The 11522-nt window shown below is 52.0% G+C and overlaps 1 protein-coding gene across 1 annotated transcript; it reads left to right on the top strand.

Moving 5' to 3' along the window:
* Positions 1-1121: 1121 nt before the first annotated feature.
* VAMP5 (vesicle associated membrane protein 5) lies at positions 1122-10202 on the top strand. The gene is made up of 3 exons (XM_003268748.2): positions 1122-1201; positions 8493-8630; positions 9743-10202. The coding sequence occupies exons 1-3, from the start codon at positions 1199-1201 to the stop codon at positions 9950-9952; spliced, it is 351 nt and encodes a 116-aa protein (XP_003268796.1). The 5' UTR covers positions 1122-1198; the 3' UTR covers positions 9953-10202.
* The last annotated feature ends 1320 nt before the right edge of the window (positions 10203-11522 follow it).

The following is an 11522-nucleotide window of genomic DNA, read 5'->3' on the forward strand; positions in this document are numbered from 1 at the left end:
CCTGGATTCAAGGTGTAAGGAACTGAAGTGAAGCTTCTGCCTTGGGACCCAGGCTGTCCAAGGTGAGGGTGAGGGTCTGTGAAACCCTCTTGGTCTGGGACTTCTGTATTCACAGAGGCTCAGTCCCAGAGAGGGAAACTTTCAACGCTGTTGGTCAAGAGAGGCCTCATTTGAGGGACCAGGCCCAGTGGCTCACACCTGTAATCCCAACACTTTGGAAGCCCGAGGCAGAAGAACTGCTTGAGACCAGCCTGGTCAACACAGTGAGACCCTGTCTCTCTCTTAAAAAAAAAAAAAAAAAAAAAAAAAGAGGGACCTTATTTTAAGATGTCCGAGGCAGCTTATAGTAGTGGAGAACAGGTAGCTGGTGGTTTCTCTGCAGCAGTGAGAGGAAAGGATGGGTAGATTCGGCTCAGGAAGGCTCTGAAGTGGTAGCAGATACACCAGCCTCCCCCATCTTCTGACTGAGGAGGAGGTGCATGGCGGGTGCATGCCAGCACAGAGCTGCACTTGCCCTCATGGTGAGGAAAGACATACAGAAAGGCTACATACATACAAAGACATACAAAGCTAGTACTTTGCCCATGTGGGGCTGCTTTCTTTTTGAATAGAGGTGAAAGTCACATAACATACAGTTTATTATTTTAAAGTGTACAAATCAGTGACATGTATTCAGAATGTTGTGCAACCACCACTTGTCTTTAGTTTCAAAACTTTTTGGGTGCCTGTTTTTGGTTCTGGGTGAGATGCACTCACCAAGGTGACAAAGACTCTGCCTGGCTTGTTCATGGCGTCTCCAGGACCTAGTGTGGTGCCTGACTGTGGCACTCATGGGGTGTTTGTTGAGTGAATGAATGATGCCTCTTCAGCTAAACTCGACCTAGAAGACTCCAGGGCTCATTCCACTGTGCCCATTCCACAGATCCGGCCCCGAGGTATGCCCGTTCACCAGGCTGAGGTGTCATCCGAATTCAGGCTCCTGGGGCCCGGGAGGAGGCGACTCTACGGACCTAGGTCGCTGTGGCCCACCGCTTTCGATTTGACTTGGTTTCGGTCGCCGCTCGCGGAAGGCGCGCCCCCCGCCCTCGCTCGGCGGCCCGCCCCGCCCCGCCCCTGCGCTTCCTCCGGGGCAGCTGGCGCTGCGGCCGCTCCGCAGGCAGAGAAGCCGGGAGCGGGCGAGGCGTCGGCGGCAGCAGCGATGGTGAGGGCCCGAGCGGGGCCGGCCAGCCCTGCGACGGGCAGAGGGCGAGTGGCGGGGGTGGGAGAGAGGAGTCCAAAGTCCGCGGGCGGGGGCCTCCCCTGGGGCCCACGCGGGTCAGACCTGAGGCGGTGACCACCGCTGGAGAAGGACGGGGCGGACCCTCCACTCCCCGCGCGCCGCCTGGGAGGGAAATGCGTGAGCCCCGTCCTGGCTGCACCGCGCAGAGAGAGCGGGGCTCGGGCTCCCCATTCTCCTGAAGCAAAGCGGTTAAGAGCACCGACTTTGGAGTCGGACTCCGGGCTAGGATCCCAGCTCTGTGACCCGGGACAAGTCACTTAACCTCCCTGAGCCTTCTTTTCCGCACCCGTCAAGTGGGGTCAGTAATACCTGCCTTGTTGGGTCCTTGCGAGGTTAAAGGAGACACAATGGCAGAGACCCGCCTGGCACTCAGAACCCACTGCTAAGAAGTGGTAGGAAATGTAACGACCTCGTCAACCCTTTCCACAGCTGTGAGGAGCCAAGCCTGGCTCAGGAGTTGGAAACTTGAGCAGATGGGGGTGGCAGAGGCCATTCCAGCCCCATGGCAGGGTGTTGGAGGGCGAACTCCTCCCCTAGAGAAAGAGAAAGGGAGATGTTTACTCTGAAAGTTCCACCGAAGTTACCAAAGTGTGGCATAGGCCTGACTCCCTGCTAACCTCTACCTAGTGACACATTCGTAAGTTGAGTCATCCCCACTCCTGCTGCAGATCCTGGCCTCTGTCCTCACTTGCCATCACCAAGGCGAAGATGTCAGGAACAGCTGGTGCCAGTTTCTCCCTTTCCCTAGGGCTCCTGGGAAGGTGGACTGGGCAGGAAGTAGGCTTGGTGCTTTAAGATTTTGCCTTGGAGAAACTGACAGAGGTGTGATGGATATGGCCTGGCTAGGGGTCAATGCCTGGATGGCCTCATCTCCAGGGAACTTGGAGGCAGGAAGAGGAAGTGGGGCAGGAAGGTAGCACTGAGCTCTGAGGCCAGGCCAGGAAGCTGAGGAAGGCTCTGAGAATAGGTCAGAGCCCAGAGCCCACTTAAGGGTGTGCAGGGCAAGGGGTCAGGCAGAGGTAGGGGTGGGCTTCAGCCGGCCCTTAGCTCTTCGGGAGACGTTCCTGAAGTGAAGGCTGAAGGCAGGATAATTTATTGGGGGAGGAGGATACTGGGAAACCTGGGGATTGTCACAGGTACATTTGAGGCAGTCTGTGGAGGAGAGCCTGGGGAGGTCTCTCCTCCACCCATCCATCTCCTAGCCTCTTCCTGTTTCTTCTTTCACTCTTGCCCCTTTAGCTCTTTCCCTTCCTTCCACCCATCCCCTTTCCCTCCCTTTCACTTCCTTTCTTCTTCCTTTCACTTTTCTTTTCTTCTCTATGACTCATTCAACCAACAAGGATTTCTTGGAAATGTCCTTCATGCCAGCATGGTGACAAGTATAGGGGACAGAGCAGGAACAAAGCAGTGATGGGAAAGATGGAAATGGAATGAGTAATTACTCGAATTCATTAATCTTGTAGATGATCCTCTCTCCAAAGAATGTGTGTGTTGAGCCATGGGCCTCCCTCATATGCACACAAATTAAGTTGGTAGCATCAAAAGGTTTGGTGATTCTTTAGCCAGTCAGCTGAAGTGTCTGACCTCCTTGTACCTGCATCTAATTTAGCACACGGGTTACGAATGTGGTGCCTGGAGTCTGTGTTGGTTCAACTCCCAGATCTTCTACTCACTGGGTCTGTGATCTTGGACAGGTGATTTAACACCTCTGAGCCAAAGTTTCCTATAAAACTGGGAAAAGGCCAGGCGCGGTGGCTCACACCTGTAATCCCAGCACTTTGGGAGGCCAAGGCGGGCAGATCACGAGTTCAAGAGTTCAAGACCAGCCTGGCAAACATGGTGAAACCCCATCTCTACTAAAAATATAAAAAAATAGCTGGGTGTGGTGGCACACGCCTGTAGTCCCAACTACTCGGGAGGTTGAGGCAGGAGAATCGCTTGAACCCGGGAGGCGGAGGTTGCAGTGAGCTAAGATCGCGCCATTGCACTCCAGCCTGGGTGACAGAGTAAGGCTGTCTCAAAACAAAAACAAACAAACAAACAAAATAACTGGGTTAATAATATGGTCTTCAATGGGTTGTTGGGTGAGGATTAAATGAGACAGAGCAAATGAACAGCAAGCACCATAGTGCCTACCTCAGAGTATGTGCCCATTGGATCGTGGCTGTTATTCTTGCTCCAGATGTAAAACCTCAACAGCCTGCAGTGCCAGATGAAAATAAACCAGATGCAGCGGGGCGTGGTGGCTCACGCCTGTAATCCCAGCACTTTGGGAGGCTGAGCCAGGTGGATCACGAGGTCAGGAGTTCGAGACCACCCTGGCTAACACGGTGAAACCCTGTCTCTACTAAAAATACAAAAAATTAGCTGGGCGTAGTGGCAGGCGCCTGTAGTCCCAGCTACTCGGGAGGCTGAGGCAGGAGAATGGTGTGAACCCAGGAGGCAGAGCTTGCAGTGAGTGGAGATCGCGCCACTGCACTCCAGCCTGGGCGACAGAGCAAGACACCGTCTCAAAAAAAAAGAAAAAAAAAAAGAAAGAAAATAAACTAGATGCTAGTTACCAAAGGTCCATATAAAGTTCTGAGCTACAGGTTAGAAACAATTATGTGTACTATGTGTACAAGTTTGCCTTAGGGAAGAGCTTGCTTGGCTGTGCATTTTGTAAAACGAAGAGGTTTTATTGACCACATGTATTACACAATTCTTTTTTTTTTTGAGATAGAATCTCGCTCTGTCGCCCAGGCTGGAGTGCAGTGGCCCTATCTTAGTTCACTGCAACCTCCACCTCTCAGGTTTAAGCGATTCTCCTGCCTCAGCCTCCCGAGTAGCTGGGATTACAGGTGCCTGCCACCACGCCTGGCTAATTTTTGTATTTTTAGTAGAGACAGAGTTTCACCATATTGGCCAGACTGGTCTCGGACTCCTGACCTTGTGATCCACCTGCCTTGGCTTCCCAAAGTGCTGGGATTACAGGCGTGAGCCACCACACCTGGCCATATTGTACAATTCTTGAGATCTGACTGCTAAAAAAAAAAAAAAAAAAAAAAAAAAAAAAAAAAAAAAAAAAAAAAAAGAAGCTAGGGAAGTGTGGGCCACATCGATATAATAGCTCTTACTTATTGAGCATTTAGTATGTGCCAGGCATTGTGCTAAGCTTTTGATTTACAATATGTCACATAATCCTTAGCTAACATTATAAGAGAAGTCATTATTATCAGCACTTTACAGAAGAGGAAGTGGAGGTCAGAAAGGTCATATCCTCAGTCTCAGTCACTCAGCTGGAGAGTGGCAGAAGCAGGATTTCAACAGAGGGGTGCAAAGCAGAGCCCTGCTCCTAGTCTCTGAGCTGAGTGCTGATTTAGGGAGCCAATGTTATACCGGTACTTGCGCCCATTCATCTGACGACAGTTAGAACAGAGTTTCTTGGATACTAGACAGGAGATGGAGAGACAAGGAGAGTTAGGATAGGGAGGTTTTTTTGGTTTTGTTTCTTTGTTTTTTTTTGAGACAGGGTCTCACTCCTTTGCCCAGGCTGGGCGCAATCTTGGCTCCCTGCAGCTTCTGCCTCCCAGGTTCAAGCAATTCTCCTGCCTCAGCCTCCCGAGTAGCTGGGTCTACGGGCAGGCACCACTTTGCCCGGCTAATTTTTGTATTTCTTGGTAGAGGCGTGATCCGCCCACCTTGGCCTCCCAAAGTCCAGGGATTACAGGCATGAGCCACCGTGCCTGGCCCAGATGGTGTGGTTTTGAGAACTGCGTTTTCATAGGAGGAATCAAAGAGACTGAGCCCAGAAAAACCTGAGAGGTTTGAGTATCATAGAGGGGATATTCTGTATAGGGGGCAACAGTCTGTCAAGAACATTTCCTGTGTAACTGCCACTCTCTGGCAATTACACAACTGCCCCTCTCTCGCCCTGGCTCAAAATTCCAAGCCCTGCAGGCTTCTGGCCTCAGGTCTCAGAAATGCCTGTCTTACCCTTCTTCCTTTCTCCATGCTCTGCTTGTCACCCATCTCCAGCCTGGTGACCATCTCCTCACAGTCTTGCTGATGTACTTCTCCACCCCTCTGGCTGGCCTCTCTGCCATTTTCTTACTTCTATTTGTGCCTGTCTACCACCAATAGAGAAATTATCCTGAAGCACTTCTTCACTGTCACCCTTGGCTCAAAAACCCACACTAGCTCTTAAGTTTTATCAATCGCTTGGAGCCAGTCTTCTGTACCTGACCTTTTCTGCCTTCTGTCCTGCCCCGTCCCTCGCATCCTCTGCCTGGTCCTCACTGTCAGGGTGTATCCCTATCTCTCAGTGCCAGAATGTCCCCGCTCCATGTCATCCTTCAAGGGGTCACCCCCCCCATGGCACCCTCTCTGTGGCAGCTCTGACACTTACTATCTGTATCGCACAGTGTAACTCTTTACTCTTCTCTAATTGTATTACATGTGTCTTTTCCCCAGGGCAAAGTGGTCTCCTTAAGAATAGGCACAGTTAGGCCAGGCATGATGGCTCATGCCTATAATCCCAGCACTTTGGGAAGCTGAGGTGGGAGGACTGCTTGAGCCCAGGAGTTCAAGACCATCCTGGGCAACATAGCAAGACCCCATCTTTAAAAATATAGGCACCATTCATTCAGGAACTGTTTATCACATCTCTGCTGTCTGCAGACATTATGCTGAGTTACAGTGTGGCGTAAGGCAGTGTGGCCCTTGTCCTCTTGCTTACCTCCTTCCAGGGCCCCTGGAGCTTTATTTCTCACAGTGCTAGCAGAGACCTGTGTATATAGTCAGTGTCCTTTTTCCTCTGGTTGAGTGGGGGCCAAGGAGGGCCCGAGACTTGAGTCTAAGGCCTCTGTGTTCCCTGGAGCGAATGTGTTCTTTTAGGCCTGGGTCCATCTTGGCTCCAGGCAGGCCTGGCTTCGCATTGGGGGAGACTGGTCCAGATTACAGCTGGAAGCACAGCCAGCTCTTTGGAGAATGTGACCCAAATATCACCCCTTGTTGAAGAATAAGGTAACAACAGCTGTAGGATTTAGAATAGAAAATAAAAAGATAATATCCAGCATTTTCCCAGTCTCTAGCAGTGACTCTTATTTTCGAGTCTTTATCCATTCTCAAGATTTTGCCTTGGACTATTTAATTTTGTTTTTTGTTTTGTTTTGTTTTGTTTGCTGAGACGGAGTCTTGCTCTGTTGCCCAGGCTGGAGTGCAGTGGTGTGATCTCGGCTCACTGCAACCTCCGCCACCCAGGTTCAAGGGATTCTCCCACCTCAGCCTCCCAAGTAGCTGGGATTACAGGCATGCACCACCATGCCTGGCTAATTTTTATATTTTTAGTAGAGACAGGGTTTCACCGTGTTGGCCAGGCTGGTCTCGAACTCCTGGCCTCAAGTGATCTGCCTGCCTCGGGCTCCCAAAGTGCTGGGATTACAGGTGTGAGCCACTGTGCCCAGCCTGCCTTGGAGTATTTGAATGTGGGGAAGTTCAAAGGATTGAATGAAGGAGCCTCGTTGAATGCTATAGTAGTAATAATAGTGATGATGGTTGACTCAGGAAAAGGTGAGAGTGCAGTTTTCCTGCTCTCTTCGTTGTTCCTCTGTGGTTCCTGCTTAATGCTTCCTCCAGCCTGTGAGCGCACCCTCCCCTACAGTGGTTTGCCTGACCTCTCTTGAAGCAGGTTGCTTTTCTAGCTCATGGGTAAATATTGACCTATTTGGGTTTCAAATGCCTGCCCCTTGAAACTCATGCAGGGCTAGAAAAACATGCTGGGAGAACATCTCTTGAGAATAAGAATTGCTTTTGGTTAGGCTGTATCGTAACTGGCCCACTCACTGAGTCCTTGCTTGCAATGGTCAGCACTGTGCTGGCCTCCCGGTGGGATGGTGGTGGACAAAGGCAGGGCACTGCTCCCTGCCCTCCCTCTGGGAGTCTGTGGTCCAGCTGGGGAGATAGGACTCATGCACTGGGAATTCTTGGAGGCTGTGTACCAAGCAGCTGCAAGGATCCTGACGGAGGATTCTTGGCTGAGTGGGAGATGGCCTTCTGTGACCACCAGATCTCTTCTAACACTTAAGTTTTCTGCTTTTAAGTGGAATTCAGTCAAGTGCCAAAATGTCTATTGTAGACAATGGGTGACGTGGGCTGGCAGGAAAAGAAGCTTGCCCTTCTTGTAAGGAGGGGAAGGGAACAGGGATGGGCTGTGGGGAACTAGGCTAAGAGGAAGGAGTTTCTGTGGTTTGCTAATCCACTGGTATTCATCTCCCTGAAATGTCCCTGCTCCTAGGCTTCTGGCTTATACCAGGGCCTCCTGCCTGGGGTCTCTCTCTGTTATGTGCACCCAAAGCCCAGTGCCTTTCTTGCACATGACCCAGACTTTCTCTCTCCCCTGCCATTTCAACCTTCCCCAGCTTGGATCCAAGTCCTCCCTTCCCAGTCCTCTGAAATGAGCTGCTGTTTTCTGTTAGGCAAAGCTGCCGCCCAGGCTGGGAAATCCAAGAGTTTGTCTCATCTCTGTAAGTTGGACCCCAGTAAGGACCCCAGCTGAGTGGAAGGCTGGAGGCCAGAGGCCGGTACCACTGAGGTTCCCAGGCAGAGAGGGAAGTTGGGGCAGTGATATAGGGAGCAGGATCAGGCCAAGAGGCAGAACTGGCCTGACCAGTCAGAGGCCCAAGAAGGGAGATCTGAGCTTCTCAGTTTGGGGATAGAAGGGTTAGGCAGAGACTATGATGTGTGCTGCTTCAAAATTACCTTTCTAGCCTGTAGGGTAGGTCTCCTCCCTGTGTGTTCCAGCCAGGTAGCTTGGTTACCCATTCTTTGCTGCCTTCTTAGGCCAGTGGGAAGCCTTAGGGCAGCTGTGCATTGATTGGGTAGAGGCCATTCTGGAGCAGGTGAGAAAAGAATCAGCTTTGTGGGAGGGTGGGGTCCTGGGAAGATCCCACCTTGGGACAGCTTAGAGGAAGCTGAGCTGCTGGAAGCCAGGGCTTACCTAGGTCCTAGGCCCTGCCCTGATGTGCAAGGGGAGGAGCCTGTGAGACCTAAGGTGTGCCTCACTCACCCCGAAGGCCAGACCTTCACTCTGCACACATCATACCCTTACACAGAGGATGCTGTTACTCTCATGCTGTACCCACCTACAGGGGGAGAAGGAGGCTTCTAGATCTCAGGGGCAGATGAGGGCCAGGTGGGGGCCTCATGCAACCCTGACCTCGGGCTTGGTGTCCAGGCAGGAAAAGAGTTGGAGCGGTGCCAGCAGCAGGCGAACGAAGTGACAGAAATTATGCGTAACAACTTCGGCAAGGTCCTGGAGCGTGGTGTGAAGCTGGCCGAACTGGAGCAGCGTTCAGACCAACTCCTGGATATGGTGTGAGGCCTGGGGGAGCATGGAGGGGAGGGGAGAGGATTGGGAAAGTCTCTCTTGGGCTGTATTCAGGATCTCCAGGTCCTTGGTGGGGCTGAGGCTTTCTTGAGGGCCAGTGTGGGGCCTCTGGGTTTCCTCAGGCACCCATAGCTTAGACATGCAACAGATAGACCCCACCCATAGCTTAGACATGCAACAGATAAGAAGGCCTTGGTTTGAAGCTGTGGACCTTCCTAAAGGTAGAAGACTGGTATTGTTTTTTGTTTCTTTTTTACTTTGAGACAGAGTCTCACTCTGTCGCCCAGGCTAGTACAGTGGCACAATCATATTTGCTGCAGCCTCTACCTCCCAGGCTCAAGTGATCCTCCTGCCTCAGCCTCCTGAGGAGCTAGGACTATAAGCATGCACCACCATGCCTGTCTAATTTTTTATTTTTTGTAGAGATGAGGTCTCACCATGTTGCCCAGGCTCGTCTTGAACTCCTAGATCTAAGAGATCCTCTCACCTTGGCTTCCCAACGTGCTGGGATTACAGGCATGAGCCACTGTGTCCAGCCTGAGTACTGGCATTGTTAACTGAGGGTGAGACACTAGGGCTGAAAGTCAAGGGCCACACCGGTGTTTGAGATGAGTCAGGTTGGGAGGGTTCCACGGCAGGTGGTATAGAAAGAGAGCAGACAAGGCCGGGCGCGGTGGCTCACGCCTGTAATCCCAACACCTTGGGAGGCCAAGGCGGGCAGATCACAAGGTCAGGAGTTCGAGACCACCCTAGCCAGTATGGTGAAACCCCGCCTCAACTAAAAATACAAAAATTAGCCAGGCGCAGTGGTGTGCGCCTGTAGTCCCAGCTACTAGGGAGGCTGAGACAGGAGAATTGCTTGAACCCGGGAGGCGGAGGTTGCAGTGAGCTGAGATTGTGCCACTGTACTCCAGCCTGGGTGACAGGGAGAGACTCCTTCTTAAAAAAAAAAAAAAAAACCACCAAGAAAGAAAGTAGACAAGATGGGGAGGATGCAGGAGGAGACTAAGCCTTACTGAGATGGGGTTGGGAGGAGCTGGCTCCCAGGCCAAGAGGGTGCCAGCTAACTCCCACTTTGTGTGTGGGGGTATCCGCAGAGCTCAACCTTCACCAAGACTACAAAGACCCTGGCCCAGAAGAAGCGCCGGGAGAACATCCGTTACCGGATCTGTGTGGGGCTGGTGGTGGTCGGTGGCCTGCTCATCATCCTGATTGTGCTGCTGGTCGTCTTTCTCCCTCAGAGAAGTGACAGCAGTAGTGCCCCACGGACCCAGGATGCAGGCACTGCCTCAGGGCCTGGGGACTGACCCAGCTGGTCCTGAAGGAGAAGCCAAATGGCTGCACTGGCCGATTCTGGTCTTCAGAGGACCTTGGTGTTTGCTCTCCCTTGACCCACCCCAGTGAGTGCCAAAGGGCAGCCCCAACATGTGCACCCCTGCATTTCCTGTCATGCCACAGACTGGCCCTCGAGGGCAGCCTGCTGTACTGGCCATGCTGGGCCAGCCCCACCTGGAGCTCAGTAAAAGCTACTTTTGATTAAAAGCTGGTATCTGTGTGTGAAGGTCCCCAGGTTGGTTAATCCCATCTGTCTCTACCCCTAGGGCTGCTTAAAAAGCCCATCACCCAAAGGACTCCACCCCTGGGAGATGGCTCCTTCCTCTCCCTTCCCTACTTGATCCAACCCTACATAGACAGGGAGTGTGGATGCAAGAACACAATGGCCCCCAAACCAGACCCTTGAACCAGTCCTCCCCATCTGAGCCTGCTTCTCTGAGAATGAAATCTATTATTTTTCTGTCATCTTGGGGATGCCTAGAGGACCAATGAGACTGTAGATGGGATGACAAAGAAGAAAGCACTTCACCAATTTTTTTGTTTTTTTTTTGAGACGGAGTCTTGCTCTGTCCCCCAGGCTGGAGTGTAGTGGCGTGATCTCGGCTCACTGCAAGCTCCGCCTCCCGGGTTCACGCCATTCTCCTGCCTCAGCCTCCCGAGTAGCTGGGACTACAGGCGCCCGCCAACATGCCCGGCTAATTTTTTGTATTTTTAGTAGAGACGGGGTTTCACCGTGTTAGCCAGGATGGTCTCGATCTCCTGACCTCGTGATCTGCCTGCCTCGGCCTCCCAAAGTGCTGGGATGACAGGCGTGAGCCACCGTGCCCAGCCTTTTTTTTTTTTTTTTTTTTTTTTTTTTTTTTTTTTTTTTTTTTTTGAGACGGAGTTTTTGCTCTGTTGCCCAGGCTGGAGTGCAATGGCACGATCTCAGCTCACTGCAACCTCCACCTCCTGGGTTCAAGCAATTCTCCTGCCTCAGCCTCCCAAGTAGCTGGGATTACAGGTGCCCACCATCACACCTGGCTAATTTTTGTTTTTTGTTTTTGAGACGGGAGTCTCGCTCTGTCGCCCAAGCTGGAGTGCAGTGGCGCGATCTCGGCTCACTGCAAGCTCCGCCTCCCGGGTTCACGCCATTCTCCTGCCTCAGCCTCCCAAGTAGCTGGGACTACAGGCAGCTGCCACTATGCCCGGCTAATTTTTTGTATTTTTTTAGTAGAGACAGGGTTTCACCGTGTTAGCCAGGATGGTCTCGATCTCCTGACCTCGTGATTCGCCCGCCTCGGCCTCCCAAAGTGCTGGGATTACAGGCGTCAGCCACCGCGCCTGGCTAATTTTTGTATTTTTAGTAGAGACAAGGTTTCACCATGTTGGCCAAGCTGGTCTTGAACTCTTCACCTCAGGTGATCCACCCGCCTCGGCCTTCCAAAGTGCTAGGATTGCAGGCGTGAGCCACCGCGCCTGGCCCAAAAAATTTTTCATAAGGCTCTCACCTTCAGATAAATGGTTTCCCCTCTGAACACTTCCCACTCCTCAATTTCTCTT

The sequence above is a fragment of the Nomascus leucogenys genome, chromosome 14 (assembly GCF_006542625.1).
Source record: "Nomascus leucogenys isolate Asia chromosome 14, Asia_NLE_v1, whole genome shotgun sequence".
NCBI lineage: Eukaryota > Metazoa > Chordata > Mammalia > Primates > Hylobatidae > Nomascus > Nomascus leucogenys.

Excerpts from the sequence above, each read along its gene's own strand:
- VAMP5 (XM_003268748.2), top strand. Across the intron at positions 8,631-9,742 it reads CAGACCAACTCCTGGATATG|AGCTCAACCTTCACCAAGAC; the intron begins GTGTGAGGCCTG and ends GGGTATCCGCAG.